The sequence below is a fragment of the Lygodium microphyllum genome, chromosome 29 (assembly GCF_053477565.2).
Source record: "Lygodium microphyllum isolate KBCC chromosome 29, Lygodium_microphyllum_v1.1.10, whole genome shotgun sequence".
Lineage (NCBI taxonomy): Eukaryota > Viridiplantae > Streptophyta > Polypodiopsida > Schizaeales > Lygodiaceae > Lygodium > Lygodium microphyllum.
The window spans coordinates 104,434,368-104,454,453 of NC_141163.1; the positions used below are offsets into that span (position 1 = coordinate 104,434,368).

Sequence of the window (20,086 nt, forward strand, 5' to 3'; positions counted from 1 at the left end):
AAAAGTGAATACAAGCATTCAATTTAACCCAATGTGCTTGTACGGTGAGCAACTCAGCTTTATTATTTGATGAAAGCTTCAAGGCATCATAGGCTGCAGGATGGTCTATAGCCTGGGTCACAAGCTCCAAGGCTATAGAATCACAAGACTCCAGGATAGCAAGCATCTTTACTTGCTAGATGCACTAATTCTCCCAATCGAGCTTCTGATCTAAAGGTAGAGTCAATAACGTGGGGACCTTACGGTCCATAATAGAATCACAAGACTCCTGGATAGCAAGCATATTTACCTGCTAGATGCGGTAATTCTTCCAATCGAGCTTCTGATCTAAAGGTAGAGTCAATAACGCGGGGACCTTACGACCTTACAGTCCATAATAGCATGAAACTCCATGTCAATCTCAAAAGGCATTGTCACTTGAATAACCTACATAAAAACAAGGGCAGCCCCCTCACCCTTCACACACAATGTCTGCTAGGGCTTCCTCCGCTCGACTGGCGATGAATCTGTATGGGTCATAGCTTTCTGGTTTGGATCCATGAGAGTAGAAATAGATTGATATACCTCCTAATGAGTTTCAATCCGTGGAGGCAATGAAAATTCAAAATCTGCTCCAAAAGGCTGTAAACGCAGCCTTTTCTCCTTGACCAACAGCAAAAACCCTACAAAGGACAGCAAATTCGCTCCTTTCCCGTGCTTCACCTATTCATCTCAGCCTCAGAATGCTGAAAATGAAAACTTTTGCCACAAAGAAACCTCCCGTTCAAGTCTGCCCATGATCAATCAGCCCTTCTATAGTACTCTGATACCATGTGAGAGTGCAATAGATACAGAAGCATATGGACTAGATTGAAAGATAATGAACATGAGAGAAGAGGGAGAGAGAAAAGAGACAGTAAAACGCAAAAATCTACAATCAATGGATGCTGAAATGAAAAAGGAAAATATACAAATGCGCTATCCAAGTATCTCCTTGAGCCGATCTCTCTCACTATCTGAAAACACAATTGAGTGTGAGCTGACAGTAGCTGAAAAATAGCCATCAAAATGACTGGGTCGGCCAACTAAATCTAGCCGATCCAACTACCAACTACATACAAAACAATGATAAAAATCAGTGATTTGATCAGAGGCGCCACATGGCATTGCTGCTTGCCCACAAGTTGTTTGACCTACCCGAAATAAGGCGCCTGCTCCTAGTGACTGCTGAAAATGCCCAAATTGACAAGAAATGCATAGCAATGCCCAAGAGAACTACTTGTGCAACTATAGCATGACAGTGCCAGTCTAGGGGATGACTAAATTCTAACAAGAAACACCTCAATTGAAAGGAAAGAAAGATGGATGCCAAGAGAAAAAGGATGCTCAAAACCCAAACTTGAAAGAGAAGATATGATCTCCCATCTCCATGTTGATGGAGACAATACTCACTAAGGCAAGAGCCAAGAAGCAAAACCTTCAACCCATATAGGATGGGTAACATACCTGCATTATTAGTTCCAACTGAAATACAAACCCAAGCATGAAAGGATCAAGAGACAAACCTACATACCAAATATTTCATATCGAGATGCTTTGGATGTTGTGCTAAATGGAAAAGAAAGCTAAGTGAGTGTAAAATGCGATGGAAGTAAATGAGAAAAAAAGTACAACGGAAGACTTGAAAAAGTATGGCCAAGACTAAAGGACTCCTAAGAAACTAGCCTAGAAAAAGATCATGATTAAACCAATTAGAGATGCCAGGGGAAGTTCCAATATCCACTACACTAGTGGCCAAATACCAAGGGGTGGAGAAACTACACTACCTCCTTAGGAAATACCCCCTCTCAACCACCTTGAAGTGGTAATACCACTCACTGCTCAAAGGAGCTAAGGTTGGTTTGGGAATGGATATTGGATTCAGCTTTGGTGTGGGCAGAATACCGTAGCTATGGATGGTGTGATTTTGGATATGGGTCTAATATCCTTGGCCTTGCAATTGTCATCTACACGGCTAGGTTTTTGGCCAAAAAGTACAAAATTGATTCTTTTTAGCTAGTGATGCCAAAAAGGGCATTTGTGATGATTAAACTTTACCGCTCCCACTCACTTTTTCCTTCAAAGAGGGAGATTGAGGATCGGCATTAGAATGTGGTCCATGTTTAGGGTCAATCGAGGATGATGGAACTAGGTCTAAATGGCTAGGTGATTCATGTCCACTCCCTAAGTCCTTCAAAGGAGGTGACTCATCAATACAAAAAAGGGGTTCATGTGTTTGAGCAACCCAAGAGTGTGGTATAGTGTGTTGTGCGAGATTCCTCATACAACACCACCAAATGTCGAAGAAGCACCTGATATAGAACCATCAATCAGATCCTCGGAGACCGAAGCCTCATCAAAGATCACATCCCTGCTCACCTCAATCTTCCGTGTCGTCGGGTCGTAGAGCCGATATCCCTTCGTGGTCGTGCTATAGCCCACGAAGATAAGCTTTCTCGACTTAGAGTCGAGCTTCGTCTTCCTCTTCTTCTTGTCCACATGAACAAAAGCATCGCACCCAAAGATGCGAAAGTGGGACACGGAAGGCTTCTTCCCAAAGAAAGCCTCATAAGGAGTCATGTTCTGTAAAGCCGAAGTCGGAGAGCGGTTGCGAATATGTACCGTTGTAGCCACCGCCTCACCCCAAAGGAAAGGAGGAAGATTCCTATGCTCCAACATAGAGCGCGCCATCTCCACCATGGTCCGATTCGCACGCTCCACCACACCATTCTCTGATGGTATGTTCGGATGGGAATACTCCACCCGAATGCCATGATTCCTGCAAAACTGAGAGAAAAGGTGAGAAGTGAACTCGCCACCATGGTCAGCTCGAACGCCACGAACTTTGGAAGTTGTTTGTGTCTCCACAAACACCTGCCACTCGCAGAAACGGGAGTATGCCTCGCTCTTGTACTCCAAGAAATAAGGCCACACATAACGACTGAAGTCGTCCACAATCAGCATCAAATACTTGGCCTTCCCAAGGGAGGCCGTGCCCATAGGTCCGCAAAGGTCGGTGTGAACCAACTCAAGCAGAGAAGTAGCCCTCCTAGAGGCAACCTGAGGGTGGGGCTGCCTATGCTGCTTGCCCCTGAAGCAGCTAGGGCACAAAGTGTGAAGAGGAGGGAAATCTGGAAGTCCCTCCACCATCTTCCTCCGAGAAGCCCACCAAATAGAATCGAGGTTCAAATGACCTTACCGAGCATGCCAAAGCAGCCCAAGCTCATGGAAAGTCCTCGCAGCCAAGGCTATGAGCTTATAAAGCCCACCCTCCTGCGTACCCGTCCAAAGAGCATCACCTGTAGAAGCATCCTCCACTGTGACTGCATCCTGTGTAAAAATGACTCGGGTACCTAGCTGAGTAAGACCATGCACAGACAATAGGTTAAAGCCCAAATCAGGTACATAGAGAACTTTGGCGAAAGAAAACCACCTGTCAGAAAACATAGATAGAGTCCCCACGCCTCGAACAGGGACTGTAGAATTGTCACCAATGGTGACAGTGCCCCCTCGGGAACGAAGATCCTGTAGCCAATCCTGTCGGAAGGTCATATGTGAAGATGCTCCACTGTCCACGAGCCAAGGCTTCTCCTGAGTGGTAGAAGCTAGGGCTGTATCCTCCTCAACAAAGACATGCACAAACGCAGACTCTGTCGTGGCTGGGGCCGCCTTCGAGTCCTTCTCCTTGGGCTTCAAATGGGGGTACTTCTGCCAACACTTCTCCTCGGGATGAGTATCCTTCCCACAGTGGGGACATTTGGACTTCTTCTCCTTCGCATCCTTCTTGTCCTCCTCCTTCTTGTCCTTGGCCATCTCCTTGTGTTGCTTCTTCTTCTTGCCGCCACCTATACCTGCAGTAAAAGCCTTGGTGGAGCCACTGGCACCCCCCCCTCTTTGAGTCGCTCGTCATGCTCCAAGACAAGCGGGGAAAGTTCCTCCCATAGGAGTTTCTCACGGGGTCCTCCAGGTGATGAGGCTAGTGTAGAAGACATCATAGTGGGGTGATGGCAGCTGAGTCAACAGAATAATCGCCATATCCTCGAACGATATCACATGACCAAGAGAGGCTAGCTCGTCTCGCATGTCCTCCATCTTCATGATGTGCTCCTTCATGGAAGAAGAATCATCAAGACTGAGCATCCGCAACTTCTTCTCCAAGGAAATCTTGTGGACAAACGTCTTGTGCTGATACAAAGACGCAAGCTTCTTCCACACTTCTGCCGCGGTCTATAACCTACGAACATGTACAAGAACGGAATCATGTAAACTCATAAAAAGAAAGGAACGGGCTCGAGAGTTGAGCCTATCCCACAAGGCTGCACGGTCCATAGAGGCTCCATCTGACGAATCCACAGGGGGACGGTCGATGGGCAAAGAAACAAGCTCCCATAGGTCGAATGTATCGAGGATGCACTCCACCTTACACGACTAGAGGGAGTAGTTGGAACCATCCAACTTATCTTCCTTCGGAAAGGAAGGGAGAATCGGCACCTGAATAGAGGGAATCAAGGAAGGCATCCGCACATCTGAAGCAGTCTTCACGGAAGGCACCTTCACGGTAGATGGAACCCTTTGAGATGCATGGACTGAAGAGGAACGAGTGCGAGGAGTCTCCTCTCGACGTCGAAACTCCTGATAATCCCGCCTCCGCTAAAAGGAATGATGAGAAAGGAGCTCATTCTCTGAGTCGTCAAAGCCTGAAAACTCGTAAGACATCTTCCAATCTGCAAAATACCAAACACCAAAGAAAACTGTGCCGAAGCCGAAGTATGACCAGCAGTATGGTCACCAACCACCAAAACGCAGGCTGTGATAGCCTACAAACACCTGGATCTACAAAACGCACAGGTAGCTGATGAAGATCACCAGAACAGAAACCGCCAGCACCAAAACGCAGCCTGGGAGTGGGTTGCCAGCAGGAGATGAGCCGCCAGGAGTGAAAACGACCACCAGATCAGGAAAACGCAACCTGATGATGTGTCGCCCAGCTGAAGGAGAGGCCGCCTAATGGTACACGCAAGCAGGAGGGGTCGGTTGATGACGTGGCAGCCTCTTGGAGGAGTCGTTTGCAGCAAACGCAAGAAGAATGGCCACATGGAGGGGCCACCTGGGCAGTTGGAGATGAGGCGACAGCAGCAGAAGAGGGGTGAGGTATCTCTCCACAAGGTTAGGTCCTCCGTGCTCTCAATTAGGCGATGATACCATGTGAGAGTGCGCAACGGAAGAACACAAACACAGAGGAGGAGAGAGAGAAAGCAGGAAATGAAGAAGAAACTCTGCACTGACTGAAATGAAATGCTGAATACACTAAAGTGGACTGATCAGTCCCTGCACGCAGCCCGGAGCGTCAGTGAGGGCACCAAAACAGACTGGAAGCAATGGTAGCACCAATGCCGGAGTGGGAGAGGAGGGAGAGTGTGCTGAATCTGCAGAAGAATGCGAGAGAATGACTGGGGGGGGCTGCTATAAATAGCCCCAAGCCAGAAAAATTGGCGACCTGCCCAAACTGGCTGACCTGCCCAAATATGGGCCGACTGCACACAAAAAGGCCCATTTTGGGCTGAGTGAAACCCGAGAAGGGAATGCAGACAAAATCAGCAAACACAAAACTGACAGAGCTCCTCTGTCTCCTGCCAGACTCTGACAGGAGCTCACAACCAGGAGATGACAGACTAAGAATGAAAATAGAGCAGGCTAACACCTCTAAGTGTCTAGTCATGACCTAAAACCAAAATGTGCATCAAAGACAACATGAGCTAAGATTCAATAATCTATTGTAGGTCTAAAGTAAGGGTCTAGATTGAATGTAGATAAATTTGAATATAAAGTGAAGTAGAAGGAAAGGTTGAAAAATGTTAAGGTGAATGGAAAGCAACAAACTCATATTCAAATGAAACAGAGAATGAAGGATTACCATGTGAAATATCTCTAATCATTTCTTTAAATCAATAAGATTGAAAAATGTAAAGACCTATTGTAGGTCTAAAGTTAAGGGTCTAGATTAAATGTAGATGAATCTAAATATGAAGTGATGGAAAAGGAGAAGTTGAAAAATGTGAAGGTGAATGGGAAGCAACAAACTCATACTCAAATGAAACAGAGGATGAAGGATTACAATGTGGAACATCTCTGATCATTTCTTCAAATCAATAAGGTTAAAAAATATGAAGGTGAATGGGAAGCAACAAACTCATACTCAAATGAAATAGAGAATGAAGGATTACCGTGTGAAACATCTCTAATCATTTCTTCAAATCAATATTTATACAAAATTGGGTCTCCTAGGTGACTTACAGTCAATCCCTACATAACTAAAGGAGCAATGTAGACATAATTAGACTCACTCAAAATGGGATTATACAAACCTACCGCTAGGCTTATTTGTGAAGAGTTTGAACTTTTGGCTATGTCCCGAGTGGATAGTCTTTCCACAACTGAGAGGCAATCAATCTCATCGACGGAATGCTCCAACTGATATGCACCTTGCCAAAAAATATAAGACAAAGAAGGGCTGAACCTTGGTGAACAATCCCTAAAAGAAAGGTTAGTAGATGGAGCCTTGTCCAAATCAAGACCATAATACCTCAACAGAGTCTCCACAGAAAAAGTAACTTGAGAAAACATCAAGGGATCCAAAGATGGAGTCGTTCGAGCCATTGTGAATCAACACATGACATATATTGAAATAAAAAACAACCCAAGCAATTGAAACCAGCCTTCCTTCGTGGATAGGTGGTGATTCCCTAGTTATAACAATAACATTTATTATAAAACTGAGAAATACAAAATAACTAACAAACTTGGACAATAGATACCTTGTCGTTGGCCCCATTATTGGCACCCCTTTCAATATTTCTTGAACTTAATTAAAGAAAAAGTTGATGTACTGAATGGGATTCTTCCAATCCCTTTGGATATTCCAACTGCCATTATTGGCACCTCTTTCAATATTTCTTGAACTTAATTAAAGAAGAAGTTGATGTACTGAATGGGATTCTTCCAATCCCTTTCGATATTCCAACTGCCCTTGCTGTCCAAAATGACCAGCAAGTCTTCAATCTATTTTGCCCCTTGATTTGACTATCAATTGGCCTTCACCCGCTTTGATGGAGATGGAAAATTGCCCAAGTTCATTGATTTGTTGGTCCTCCATCCGAATTTAATTGAAAATAACTTCAGCCCTATCGAATCCAAGTCTTGGAGCTTTCAATTTTTAGCACACTTCTCGAGGCTATATCTGAAATTTCTCAGCCTCTGGTGATCTCAATGGTGTAATCTTCAGACCGAGGCTGTAAAAAGGTTGGGAAATTATAAGAATGCTGAGGAGAGAGAAAATTCAAACTTTCTTTCGCGAAGAACTGAAGAAAACCAATCATTTACTGCTATTGTCTAGTCTTGTCAACTTGTAGATGCAAAGAACTAAAGAAAATCAGTCATTTACTATTGTCGCCTTGTCTCAACAGCTGAATGTACTAAAATGTCTCTCTCCAACCTCTAAAGACATTTTTCAGTCTTGCATGGGCATGTTTGACAAGTAACAACCTTGTCAAATGGTTTTTCTAGCATTAATGCATGATTAAAAATTTTCGGTCTTTAAATACTGAAAATTAATCTAATAATTATTTTGGTGCCCAAAAAAATAATTTGACTAACCAATTATTAAATTGGCTAGGCAACTTCCATTCCCAAGTGTCTCTGCGTCATCTTTGACCATCAAATTGGAGTTAGGTACGATTGAATGTCACTTCTCTAGTGTCACCAACAATTGACACTATTGGCCAAATAAATGACCTAGGCCAACAACTAGCACCGAATACCACCAAGCACCTATGCGGTATAACTTATAGCAACTTTTGCCTTTCACATCCCGTAATTTTCTCACGTCCTGGGCTCGTAAATTTACTCTAACCCCGATTACGCCTCACATATGTAATATTTACTTAACCATATGATTAAAAATTAATCCACATATTAAGTGAGGTTTCAAAAATACATGTCCTCATGACATCCCTCTCCCTTAAAATCCTTGCAATTGTCCTCAATTGCACTGCTAGATGCATCAAAAGCAAAATAGTGGACCAGAATTTCCACAAGGTATCATAGTTAACACAACTTTGCGTATTGTTGCTCAACCATTCCATATGCCCAACACATTTTGAAAACTACTAGCCAACCATGACATAATATAAGGCTCACAAAGAATCTCAAAAACACTGTTAGATTATCATGTGACATTTCTATTTCTCATGAATTCAACTTATCTGGCAAAACCAAACCATAGCATAGCATAACCGAGAATAAACCATGGCTAAAACATCAATGGCATCATAACATATACTATTGTCCATGGAACCAGATGTAAACCATTGAAAACAGAGCATAATCTGATCATAAACCGATCACTTGCTGATCTGAGAACTGATCACAAATTGCTACAAATGTGACTCCAAACTGATCACAAACTCATTGCAAAAACTGACAAACAATCAATGCAAAAACTAATGCAAAACCGATCCCAAAAGTGGCCATAAATAGTCCTCAAATTGATCAAAAACTGAGCTGAAACTGATCAAAATTTGTCTTAAAATTGAGGTGAAAAACATGCCAAATTGATCATAAGCTGATACAAAAGTATAGTTCCAATGCTCAAGTGAAATTCATACTCATCCGCATACATCTCACGGTGACTAGTACACTAAGTAGTGATCTCATGGCAAATATATTGTAAACACAGTACCTTGAATGCATGCTGAATACATCCAAGATCCACTACATATGAGAGTTGTCCATAACTAGAGGAGTAAAAGTGCTATCTCCCCCTTGAGTATCGAGTAATACTCCGAACCCTTGCTCCACTGAACTTGACGGAGCCGGCGGACTTAAGTCGGCTCTAATTGAAAGGTATCTAGGTAAAGCTACAACAACTGAGGATGGTCTATCAAGTCATCCTCTTCCATCCATTGGTCAATAATTCTAAAATTTCTACAATAACTGAGGATGGTCTGCCAAGTCATCCTCTCCCATCCATTTAGCATCAAGTGGTCAATAATCCTAGAAACTTTACCTTTGACCTTTCTTTCCAAATGTGCCAAAATTTACTCGGGTATCAAAATCTCATCCAACTTCTCAACCTTGGGCTGAATTTCAACAAACATATCCTCTAGCACATCACCATGAAAAGACATCAACAAGTTGACATGAAAGGCATTGTGTATCCGCCAGTGTGGAGGTAATTTCAGCTAATATGCCACATCGTTGATTTTCTCCAATACCTGAAAGGACCCATAGTATCTCATACTCAACTTCGGATACAACCTTTCTTTTTCAGCCTTGTTTTTTCAAAATGCAGCAATAAATAATCACCCTCTGCAAACTGTAAAGCACATCTATGGCGATTAGCTGCTCCCTTTTGCTTTTCTTGTGATCTTTGAAGTGCATATTTTAACTTTGCATAGACTATATCGAAGTTTTCCACATAACGATCAGCCTCAAATATCTTATCCTTAGTTTGCAAAATAGATGGTACTTCTTGCCACCCTCAACCACCTCAAATGGAGCTTTGCTCATGGAACTATGCATTGTGTTGTTGTAAGCAAACTCAACTAAGGGCAAATATTGCTCCCACTATGTCTTGTGGTTTGAAACATAGCACCTCAAAAGATCTAACACTATGAAATTTGTTTTCTCAGACTGGCCATTTGTCCAAGGATGAAAGGATGATTAAAATTTTAGCATGGTACCCATATTCTCAAACAACCCTTCAAAATAAACTGGCCATCCAAGGGTCTCAATCACTAATGATCAACTTTGGCATACCATGATACTTAAAGATGTGCTATAAAAACAATCGTGCCATATCATAGTTTTTTCATACACCAATCATACGTCATATGCAAACGGGTATGAAAGTATGATTGGAGTATGATTCATATCTTGGGACTAAATCATGCGTTGCCCTAATTTTAATTTTAACAATTTGTAAAAATATATCTAAATCTAGTATTTCATAGTAAATTCAGTAAGCAAGCTAACAAGCTGAATGAAAACTAGAATCCCAAGTGTTCTAACACCACTTGTACTTGCATGTAAATTGCCCCCTTCCACAGTTGTTACAAATTCCCATTTCACTTTTTTTCCTTTCTTCCCATTTGTGTCTACCTGAAGCAGGAGAATGGGAATGAGGCCTTCCTCAGATGAAGACATTGCAATCAATTTAGTTTGCTGAAACGTCAATTTCAGATGTAAAATCGGGATTTTCAAAAAAATTTAGGCCAACACTAAAGGAGAAAAGTGTGTTTTTCAAGAATTTAAGAGAATTTAAGGGCTGTTAATGTCAATAATTTCTGAAATTTTCAGATTTCTAATCAAAGATTTCAGAGATCCTTAAGCTAACACTAAATGGAAAAGGAGTGACTATCAAAAATTTGAGATTTAAACGGCTGTTAATGTCTGAAATTTCTATTAAAAATTTCAGACTTCAGTCCAAGAAATTTGCAACAGTAATTAGCTACTCAAAGTTGAGAGTCAAGACAACACGCGTGCACGCGCGCGAGAGAGAGAGAGAGAGAGAGAGGATCTGAAATTTCAAACAAACACCAAGAAAAAGCATTCAACTTTGGGACAGTCAATATCAAGGCTAAAGGTTGAGTCAACCTGTTGCACAGTCCACAAGCAAGTCATCTTTTCCTTTTAACTTTTCAAATGCTGAAATTTCCACTGTTGTCCATCTAAATGACACATCCTTCTTTACAAAGCATGCAATGGAGATGCAATTTCAAAAAACTCGCGTACATACTTCCTATAGTAAGAACATAAACCCAAGCAATTGCAAATCTCATGTGCATTTCTCAAAGGTGGTCATGATCGTATTGCCTCAACCTTTGCAAGGTCCATGCAAATACCATTAATTGATACAATATGCCCCAAAAAGTGGATTTCATGTAAGAAAATTTTACTTTTCTTGTCATTGATAACCAGCTTATGCTCACATAGTTCATTGAACACAATGTCCAAGTGTCTTCTATGCTCTACCTCGTTCTTTGAATAGAGAATCATGTCATCAAAGAAAGTGCCCACAAATCCTCTGTGGCCTAACGATGCGATCCATCATTCAATTAAAAGTGGCAGGAGCATTTGTAAGTCCAAAATGTATAACAAGAAACTCATACAAATGCTCTACCTCGTTCTTTGAATAGAGAATCATGTCATCAAAGAAAGTGCCCACAAATCCTCTGTGGCCTAACGATGCGATCCATCATTCAATTAAAAGTGGCAGGAGCATTTGTAAGTCCAAAATGTATAACAAGAAACTCATACAATCCAAAAGATGACTTGAAAGCTGTCTTAGGTACATCTTCTGGTCTAATGCGTATCTGATGACACCCACTTTTCAAATCTATATGGCTAAATATGGCTGCCCCTTGCAATATATCCATAATATCATCGATCCAAGGAATCGAAAAGCGATTATTTATCGTAATCTTGTTCAGAGCACAACAATCAATGCACATATACCATGAACCATTCTTTTTCTGCACCAAAAGCACTAGAGAATAAAAAGGAGATGAGTTGGGCTGAATTAACCCTTTTTTTAACAGCTCATTCACCTGACTCATAATCTTCTCCTGTTAGGCTACACGGACTCTGTAGGGTGGCTTATTAGGTGGGCTACTTTGAGGGATAAAATCTATGCCATGATCTTCTGGCCTTTCAGGTGGTAGATGCCTTGGAAGTGACTGAGAGAAGCAATCAGGATACATTTCAAAAATGAGGTGCGATCCTTCTGTAGCTTAGACATGTTCCCAACATTCTCACTATCATCTTTATCCTTAGTAAAAACCAAGTATGCTAAAAGATGATTTTTCATTACTTTAGAAATGCAAGCTGCAAATTCAACAGGGAGAGATTCACATTTCAACTTTACATCAAGTGTGAGTATCTTTCCTTGATATTGAATAGTGATTTTTTTTGCACAAGAATCAATCATTGCATGCATACAATGATACCACGGCATACCAAGCAATACATCAGAACCCTCAAGTGAAGCAATGAAAAACTCTTCGTTGTCCGCATATTCTTGTATATGCAACCAAAGCTTTCCAACGAGCGGTGTAACAGGCTCTGCATGGCCTTTACATGCCATTCCAACTTTCCCCATGGATCCCATCTCATCCTCTCTGATGCCTAGACGGGTTGCCATGTCAATAGAGATGAAGTTGGCTCATGCACCATTATCAAAGAAAATCAATGTATGCTGATTTCTAATTTTTCACCATGCTTTACACAACTCGGGAGTATCATCATTGAGCTAATCACTAACAACATCGGGCACCAATCCCACTGATGTTTGGACTTCTTTCCTTTAATATTTCCCTGATTTTCTGATTTTCCAACTTGCTACCTATTAGGACAGTCCCTTGCAATGTGACCCTCCTATTCACAAATAAAACATTTATTTGCAGCCATCAATTCCCTACGTCGTGCCAATGTTTTCGAGCCCTTTCTTTGCTATTTTGGCCTCTTTTCAGGCTGATTTTCAGATCTGCTCATAATCAAGATTGACACATTAGGTACAATCTCATGCTACATAATGGTCAAGAAGATGACTCCAACAACCTAATGCTAGACATGAGTGAAGCTCAAATAGTAACTCTTGCATTAACTCAACATTTATTGTAGCCTAGCAAACTTTCCATTAATGGATATGGTTATGGTGGGTGATATAAGCTTTAAACCAATTACTAGATCCCAAAGCTCCTAAGACTGAAGTACTTGGTTAAAACGAGCCTTATCCATAATGCCATTCTTAGTCGTTGCAACTAGTGTTAGTGTTGAGTGAGGAATAGGATGGATAGGGTGGGGGAATGGAATACACTTGGGGATTAACCCGAGAATGTACACCATGCATGTGAGATGTATGCACAATGGATCCATAAGTGGGTATGGATTGATTGGACATGGACATTGTTGCTACATGAGGAGCACATGGAGGGAGGATAAGCAAGGAATGGAAATTCTTGCATCAGAGTGATCCATGGAGTGTGTGACAACATGCCATAAGCAAAGGATGGATATCCCTACATGTGAGAGGCCAATGGCATGTTGGATGGTGCATGTCGAGGGGGAGTGAGGAGGATACCCAACATAGCCATCCCAAGGTAGACATGTGCTGGTGGTGCATGTCGAGGGGGAGTGAGGAGGATACCCAACATAGCCATCCCAAGGTAGACAAATGTGCTGCTCCCTCACGGGTGTGTGTAAGGTATGGTGTTTATGGGTGGGATTTTCGATAACCATGTACCAAGTTGCAAAGTCGCATTCATATGTGGATAGCTTATATGTGAAACTAAAAAAGAAAAAGTACTAAGAATGGAAACAGATGATGCTAATCCTATTGTGCTTGATACCCAACATAGCGCAAAGTGGCATTCATCTGTGGATAGCTTATATGTGAAACTAAAAAAGAAAAAGTACTAAGAATGGAAACAGATGATGCTAATCCTATTGTGCTTGATATAGAACAGGTGGTGCATGTCGATGGGGAGTGAGGAGGATACCCAAAAATGTAGCCATCCTAGGATAGACAAATGTGCTCACTCACGTGTGTGTAAGGTACCATAATGCCATTGGCCTCTCACATCACATGTAGGGATATCCATAATACCTTAGGCCCCTTCTTTTAAAATCCCATCCAACGACAGGTTCCCCTATGACTACCATGTTTCAGCTTCACCTTATTCACTGACCAACCATAATATGTAGCTCAAACATCATTCAAACCAAAGGCTTCACAGGGACAGGCCATCTGAAATGATTTACTGGACATAAGTATCTGAAATATCTTCTCACATGGTGACTATAGGTAATACATGTCTTAAGCGGTGCTTTTGCTGGTTAGGCCATACAACCAAAATTTCAATTCAGGTTATTCAGTTCTCCAAACTGCTAAAAGAGTGAGTCCTTTACACCCATGCTTGCAACCCATCTAGATTAAAGTTTTCCTTTCTTGACAATATCTCTTCTTAATCCATATGTCGTAGCCATAGCCTTTTTTTTGCACCAATAGTGAACACAAATAGCAAAATATTTCAAAGTTTGATTTGCTTTGTATGTGAAGATGTTAGAATCATACAATAAACGTCTCTTTCATTTAGGGACCGAAACTGAAAGAGTGGTCAAGTGTTCAGCATGCACATAATGGTGCACTTTCCGGTGGCATTGGAGCTTTGGAAGCTGCAGTTTTGAGATTACCCGTGGATGAAGGTATAAAGGTATGGTTTGGAATTTTCAGTTATATTGACTACTGTTACAGTTTCCACTGCTCAAGCATGCTCCACTACCGTCATAACATGGTCATCTTGATGCCTGGTAGGCGGATACCCAGGCTATCAAAGAAGCAATGGCTTCTGCAGTGGACGTAGTGCATGCAGTGGAGACTTCGGCTGCTGAACTATTGCCAAAGGTATATTTTTCCAGCTCCAACACTGTTCATCGATTGGTTTGATCACCTTGTGAAAGTAAATCTTACAAAGCCATAACAATGGCCAAGGTTTTTCTCAATGTTTCTTTTTCCTGGATCTACTTGTTAGGGCTTGAGAGGCTATATGCATATGCCATGAACAAGGTAAAAAACATCTGATTGGACCATCTTAATGGTCAGTACTAACTCTAACTCAGAAGTCAAACAACATAACATATTACAAATTCATGTAATACATTTAAAGCACAGACTGAGACACCAGTTTGGAATACACATATATGGTGAAAACGTCACAATGACATTGATATGCAAAGGCAGACCTGTTAACAATGCTGACTTTGAAACTCAACCAGGTATCTAACAAGACAAAATCAAAATTTCATATACAATGGAGGTTGCTGGAGGCAATGCAACTGCAATTTGCATGTATTATCCCTAAAGGGGAGGTGAAAAAATATAATCTGCATGGAAGAATTCATAGAAGTACATTTACATCTTCTGATAAAATTTGACAAGCCAATGACAGTTTAAAAACCTGCAGTGGTGAACAAAACATGCAGTCTGAAGTGTTGTGAGGTTGAGTTTCAATTTATAACTAACAGCCTCCAGAGATGTGCTGTTATTACTTTGAAACAAAGATGCTTAGTGTCATATGCACCATGCATCTGTGGCTATGGTACCCATCCAAACTTGGTAATCTGATAATTGCAGGCCGAACTTGCAAATAGTGAGATTCACTATCACCCATCAACTTTGTGCTCTTCAAAAGTATCAGATGAATGAAATAGGCATGCACATAGAACTACTAGTATGTAGCACAAGGATCTTTAGGCAATGAAAATCTCTAGAAGTAATGAATTTGCCAGACATTCCCAACCATCGTTAAGAATAATACTCATCATCTACAATGATGACTCGTCGTCTAGGTTGAGGATACTAGCATATACAATGCTTTCCTCTTCTGACGTCCATTCCACAATTGCTGGCAAGAAGCTGCCTTCTGACCTTGACTTTCTATGAGTGATAGATAGTTTGAATACATCCACTTACCCTACTCTGAAAGCAACAAGCAGTGACCTCAGCCTTGTGCCAATCCTCAGCCCACGAGTGTGATTCAATGTTGAAATGATAAAATGGTGCAACCATATATGGCTTTTTGCATTATATTGAAATTCTTGCTGGAGAGTACATATGGACACTTTTCTTACTTGCAACTCAAACCTCTATGTCATTTTACTCAGATGGACAAAACAACAAAGCTTGTTTCTGAGCTTGCCCAAGTGGCTGATCAAGAACGGACTTTGATGGAAGAGTGTGGAGACTTGCTTTTGCTTGCTTCTTCACTTGAGGTGAGTGTTGTTTCTCCTCTTGCTTTTCACTTTGCATCAGTGCCTACACAATGACTAAAATATCTATTTGTGAGGACAGATTGAGGAATGCAGCTTGAAAATGCACCTTGTCCAGTTTGAGCAAGAAAAGGCACGTGTCCTAGGGCATTTGATTGGAAGTGGCAATGCTTCTGATGCCAGTTCGGTATAAGTCCATATGACTAAAATATAAAGATAAAAAGGCTTGCAAAAGTGAGCTTTAATGATACAAACAGTAGGTTTGACATATACTGTAAAGCATAAATAGAGCAGGCTCAGCAAACCATGGGAAGACTTACTGGAGTTCTACTCAACCTGTGGTTGAACTTAGTGCAAAGCTTCAATCCTCCTGAGATTTAAGATTTCATTGATTATTGACCAAGTTCCCAGACATTTCTGGACGTTCCAGGCAAGGAGCAGCAAAGGAAAAGATTTTGGATGTCTACTACATTGTCCTTGTTTGATCATTTATACAAAAAGCCCATTTCAAGGGTTTCACTTGTAAAAAATCACAGACAAAAATGCAGGAAAAATGTACACATACCAGTGAATTGAAGGTTGCAATCCAGAGTATCAAATGTAAGAAGATCGTGTTCAAAGCAGAAGTACTTTTTTCACAATGGGACTTCTATTTTGTGTCTGCCTTTGCATAGAAAACAACTTCATTCCAAAAGCATCTTATCTCACCATGCTGTCTGCATTTGAGAAACATGTGGTCCAGTTGCAAGCACCTTGGATCATCATGAACTTACCTGCATTTGGCAAAGGCTTGTCCAGATGCAATCGGTTTGGATCATAATGGGACATGGATCATCAATTGCAGATCAACACTCAAATAAGCTTGCTAAGGCCCTGCACAGTTGAAAGCTCTGAACATTAGTGGGAAGTCTTATCCCAAGTTTAAGTTGAAAGCAAACCAAAAAGCCTCCGAATACTTATAATAAGTCTCTGTACTGCCATCACATCACCAGGTGTTTTCATGAATCCATCAGTAGTGTAAAGCTGTACTCAAGGTTGTCATGAAGCCATCAAAATGCAACAATACAATGACAAACTCCCACTGCATTTTACAAATGCAGTTTCTCCAATACAATGACAAACTCCCATTGCATTTTACAAATCCAGTTTCTCCAATCGCATCATTGGATTGAAGAACACCAACTCCAAAAACGTTCATTATCATCACAGCAGAAGGTGTTTTTGGCAATGTTCCTCTGAAGCCATCAGCAGTGTAAAGCTAGCTGTACTCGCAAGAGTTGTCAGCATGAAGCCATCAAAATGCAACAACATAATGACAAGCTCCAACTACATTGTACATCAAATGCAGTCTCTCTCCAATCACATCATTGGATTGAAAGGACGCCAACTCCAAAAGTATCCAGAATCATCACGGCACAAGGCGTTTTTATGTAGCTCTGAATCTCCTTGAAGGGGATTGGCAACGTAATGTCAGATTTCATCCATGGAATTGTCCAAGGAAGGCACAGAAGTTACCGAATGTAGTTGTTTGGGTTGAATAAATGCCAGCTCCAAAAAGCCATGTGATAGGAACATCTCTTAGCAGATACTATCATAGAATGCACTAGGCGCAACCAATAAAACAGCTGAAAGGCTTGGCCAATGGCCGTCAACGGTCTATCAAATGATAAATAAATACGGCAGCCTCATTGACCCCAGCATGTACAGGAAGAGACTGCCATGAAAGATAAATCGAAGTTCGAGTAGAATGATTGTATACGAATGAGATGACATAGATCTTTGAGGACGGATATGGCCGGCCCGCACTGACTTTTCTGAAGCATTAGCTTGCAACCTGAACATTGAGCTACATCCATCCATTCTGACAGTGCAAATGAGCGCGCCGGGTGACAAAAACGAAATCCATCGCCATTTTAGAAAGGCGCTTCTGTAAGACTGAAAATAAGAGAATGATGTCCTAATTCATGATCATGGGGTCCTTTCATTGGTCGAGCATCGAGGGTTTTCTTGGTTTTTAAAGCGCGAAGTCTCGGGTGGTAAAATCTAACTTAACTAGGCACTCCACGCCTAGACTCAGCCCGGCGCTCCGCGCCTAGACTCAGTGGGGCGCTCCACAATTTGCTCAGACTCAGCACCGGGGCTGGTGCTTTGCGCCAAAATATGAATCAGTGATGTTATAGTTAGGTCATGCATTTCACATCGTGACGCACGTCCTATGTAGTTACATTCTAAACTTGCTCCTAAAAAACATTAACTTGCTCCTAACAAACATTTACTTCCTCCTAAAAAACAACATTTCACTTATTAATGTACCAATTAGACTTACAATGTTTAGACTTCAATAAAAAACACTACCAATTCAATACAAAAACATTAATTATCTCAACTATAAAAATTGAAAAAGTTAACTGAAGGAAAAGTGATTTTTTAATATAACTGAAAGTATTCCAATCATAACAGGGGAAAAGCATACATTGGTGGTACAAAAAAAGTACCCATTTTAATTATACCAAACAAAAGGTGGCAATTGGTAAATTTTTTGTAGATTACATTAGATGTTGTCGGACCTTATGTTTTTAGGTTCTTCTTTCAGAGATCTATCCATTGATATATAATATGATAGGTATTTTTTTAGTTGACATGTATAAACTGTACCTCAAAGATTTGTCAAAGGTACTGTCAAGGACACTCCTTTTTGTACCACCAATGTGTGCTTTCACCCAACAGTACGCAAATGAAAAAGAAAGTAGATAATGTTTTCAAAATGATAGTTGTATTGTCGAAAATGAACTGTTGGAAAGAAAGCACTAATGAACACTATGTTCTCATGCATTGACATAAACACAACTCAAACTCTACATTAAACCATGAATAACCATGCATATTTGAGAGAGACAAAGTACATATTGGTCAAGGAAAAAATCTTACTTTTAAAGAACAAAATAAAAAATCATAACTTAGAGAGAGAGAGAGAGAGAGATGCACCTGGAGAAGTAGTATTCACGACAAAAAAGTAGAGTTGATGATGGAAGCGAAAGTACGGTACCTGCATGGAAGAATGAAAATAATGTTAGAGAAATAATTGAAAGTGATAAATGTATCACAATAGACAGAGAGAAAGAGAGATGAAAATACAATTAAACAATTTTAAAAATATTATTCTATTATATTGAAAAAGCAATAATGAGAGAGAGAGAGATAAAACACTATATAGTTTTAAAATATAAAAAATAGACATTAAATAAATGCATCTAATGATGAGAGAGAGTGAAGAATATATATAGTGATAAATGTATCACAATAGATAAAGCGAGAGAGATGAAAATACAATTAAATAATTTTAAAAATATTATTCTATTATATTGAAAAACCAATAATGAGAGAGAGAGAGAGAGATAAAACAGTATATAGTTTTAAAATATAAAAAATAGACATTAAATAAATGCATCTAATGATGAGAGAGAGTGAAGAATATATATACCTTGAAAAATAGAGTTGATGAAGATAACGAAAGTGGCAAACTGCATGCAAGACACATTGTAACAAAAATAATATTAGAGAGACTAATGACAAAAAAAATGTGTAAGTGCATCATAGATATTAACAATGTAATAACACACTAACAATACACATTCATATTAAAATACATAACATACATACATTATTAACACACATACACACATTAAGACATAATATTAACACACGCTCATATTAAAACACATGATATACATACATTGATAATACACATTATTTAATACCACACATTCATATTTAATTACATAAAATTCATACATTAATAATGCACATTATTTAATAGCACACTCAACACACATTCATATTGAAGCATATAATACATAATATAAACACAAATATTATAAACATAACGCAGATTAATTAATCACACATAACACACATTAATAACACACACATAGAGAGAGGGGGAGAGAAAGAGAGAGAATGCAACGGCGAGGGGAACGCCACCAATGAGCCAATGAAACGCTAGTTGCAGGGTGTGGAGAGAGAAAGAGAGTCACGATGATAGAGGGAGAGAAAGAGGGGGGGTGTATAAGAAGTCCTTGCAAAGAAGGAGAACCTTCTAATGAGGATGCTCTTTATATAGAGCTTTAGCCTGTGAGATCCATGGATGATGGAGTTGGGAGGGTCATTGGCCATGGCTCACAAATCGAGTAGGGTGATGCGTAGTTCGAGGATGGAAGGTTCAGCCGTGCGCAGCTCGAGGAGA

At 40.5% G+C, this 20,086-nt stretch overlaps 1 protein-coding gene across 1 annotated transcript in view; it reads left to right on the forward strand.

The window, feature by feature from the left end:
- Window positions 1–16,450, forward strand: part of LOC148010981 (AUGMIN subunit 8-like) — a 45,176-nt gene extending 28,726 nt beyond the window's left edge. The window contains exons 3-6 of the mRNA XM_087672157.1: window positions 14,172–14,288; window positions 14,390–14,479; window positions 15,739–15,846; window positions 15,926–16,450. Of these exons, the coding sequence (XP_087528283.1) occupies window positions 14,172–14,288; window positions 14,390–14,479; window positions 15,739–15,846; window positions 15,926–16,036 (426 nt within the window). The 3' untranslated portion in view covers window positions 16,037–16,450. The remainder of the gene's footprint in view (window positions 1–14,171; window positions 14,289–14,389; window positions 14,480–15,738; window positions 15,847–15,925) is intronic.
- Window positions 16,451–20,086: the final 3,636 nt, after the last annotated feature.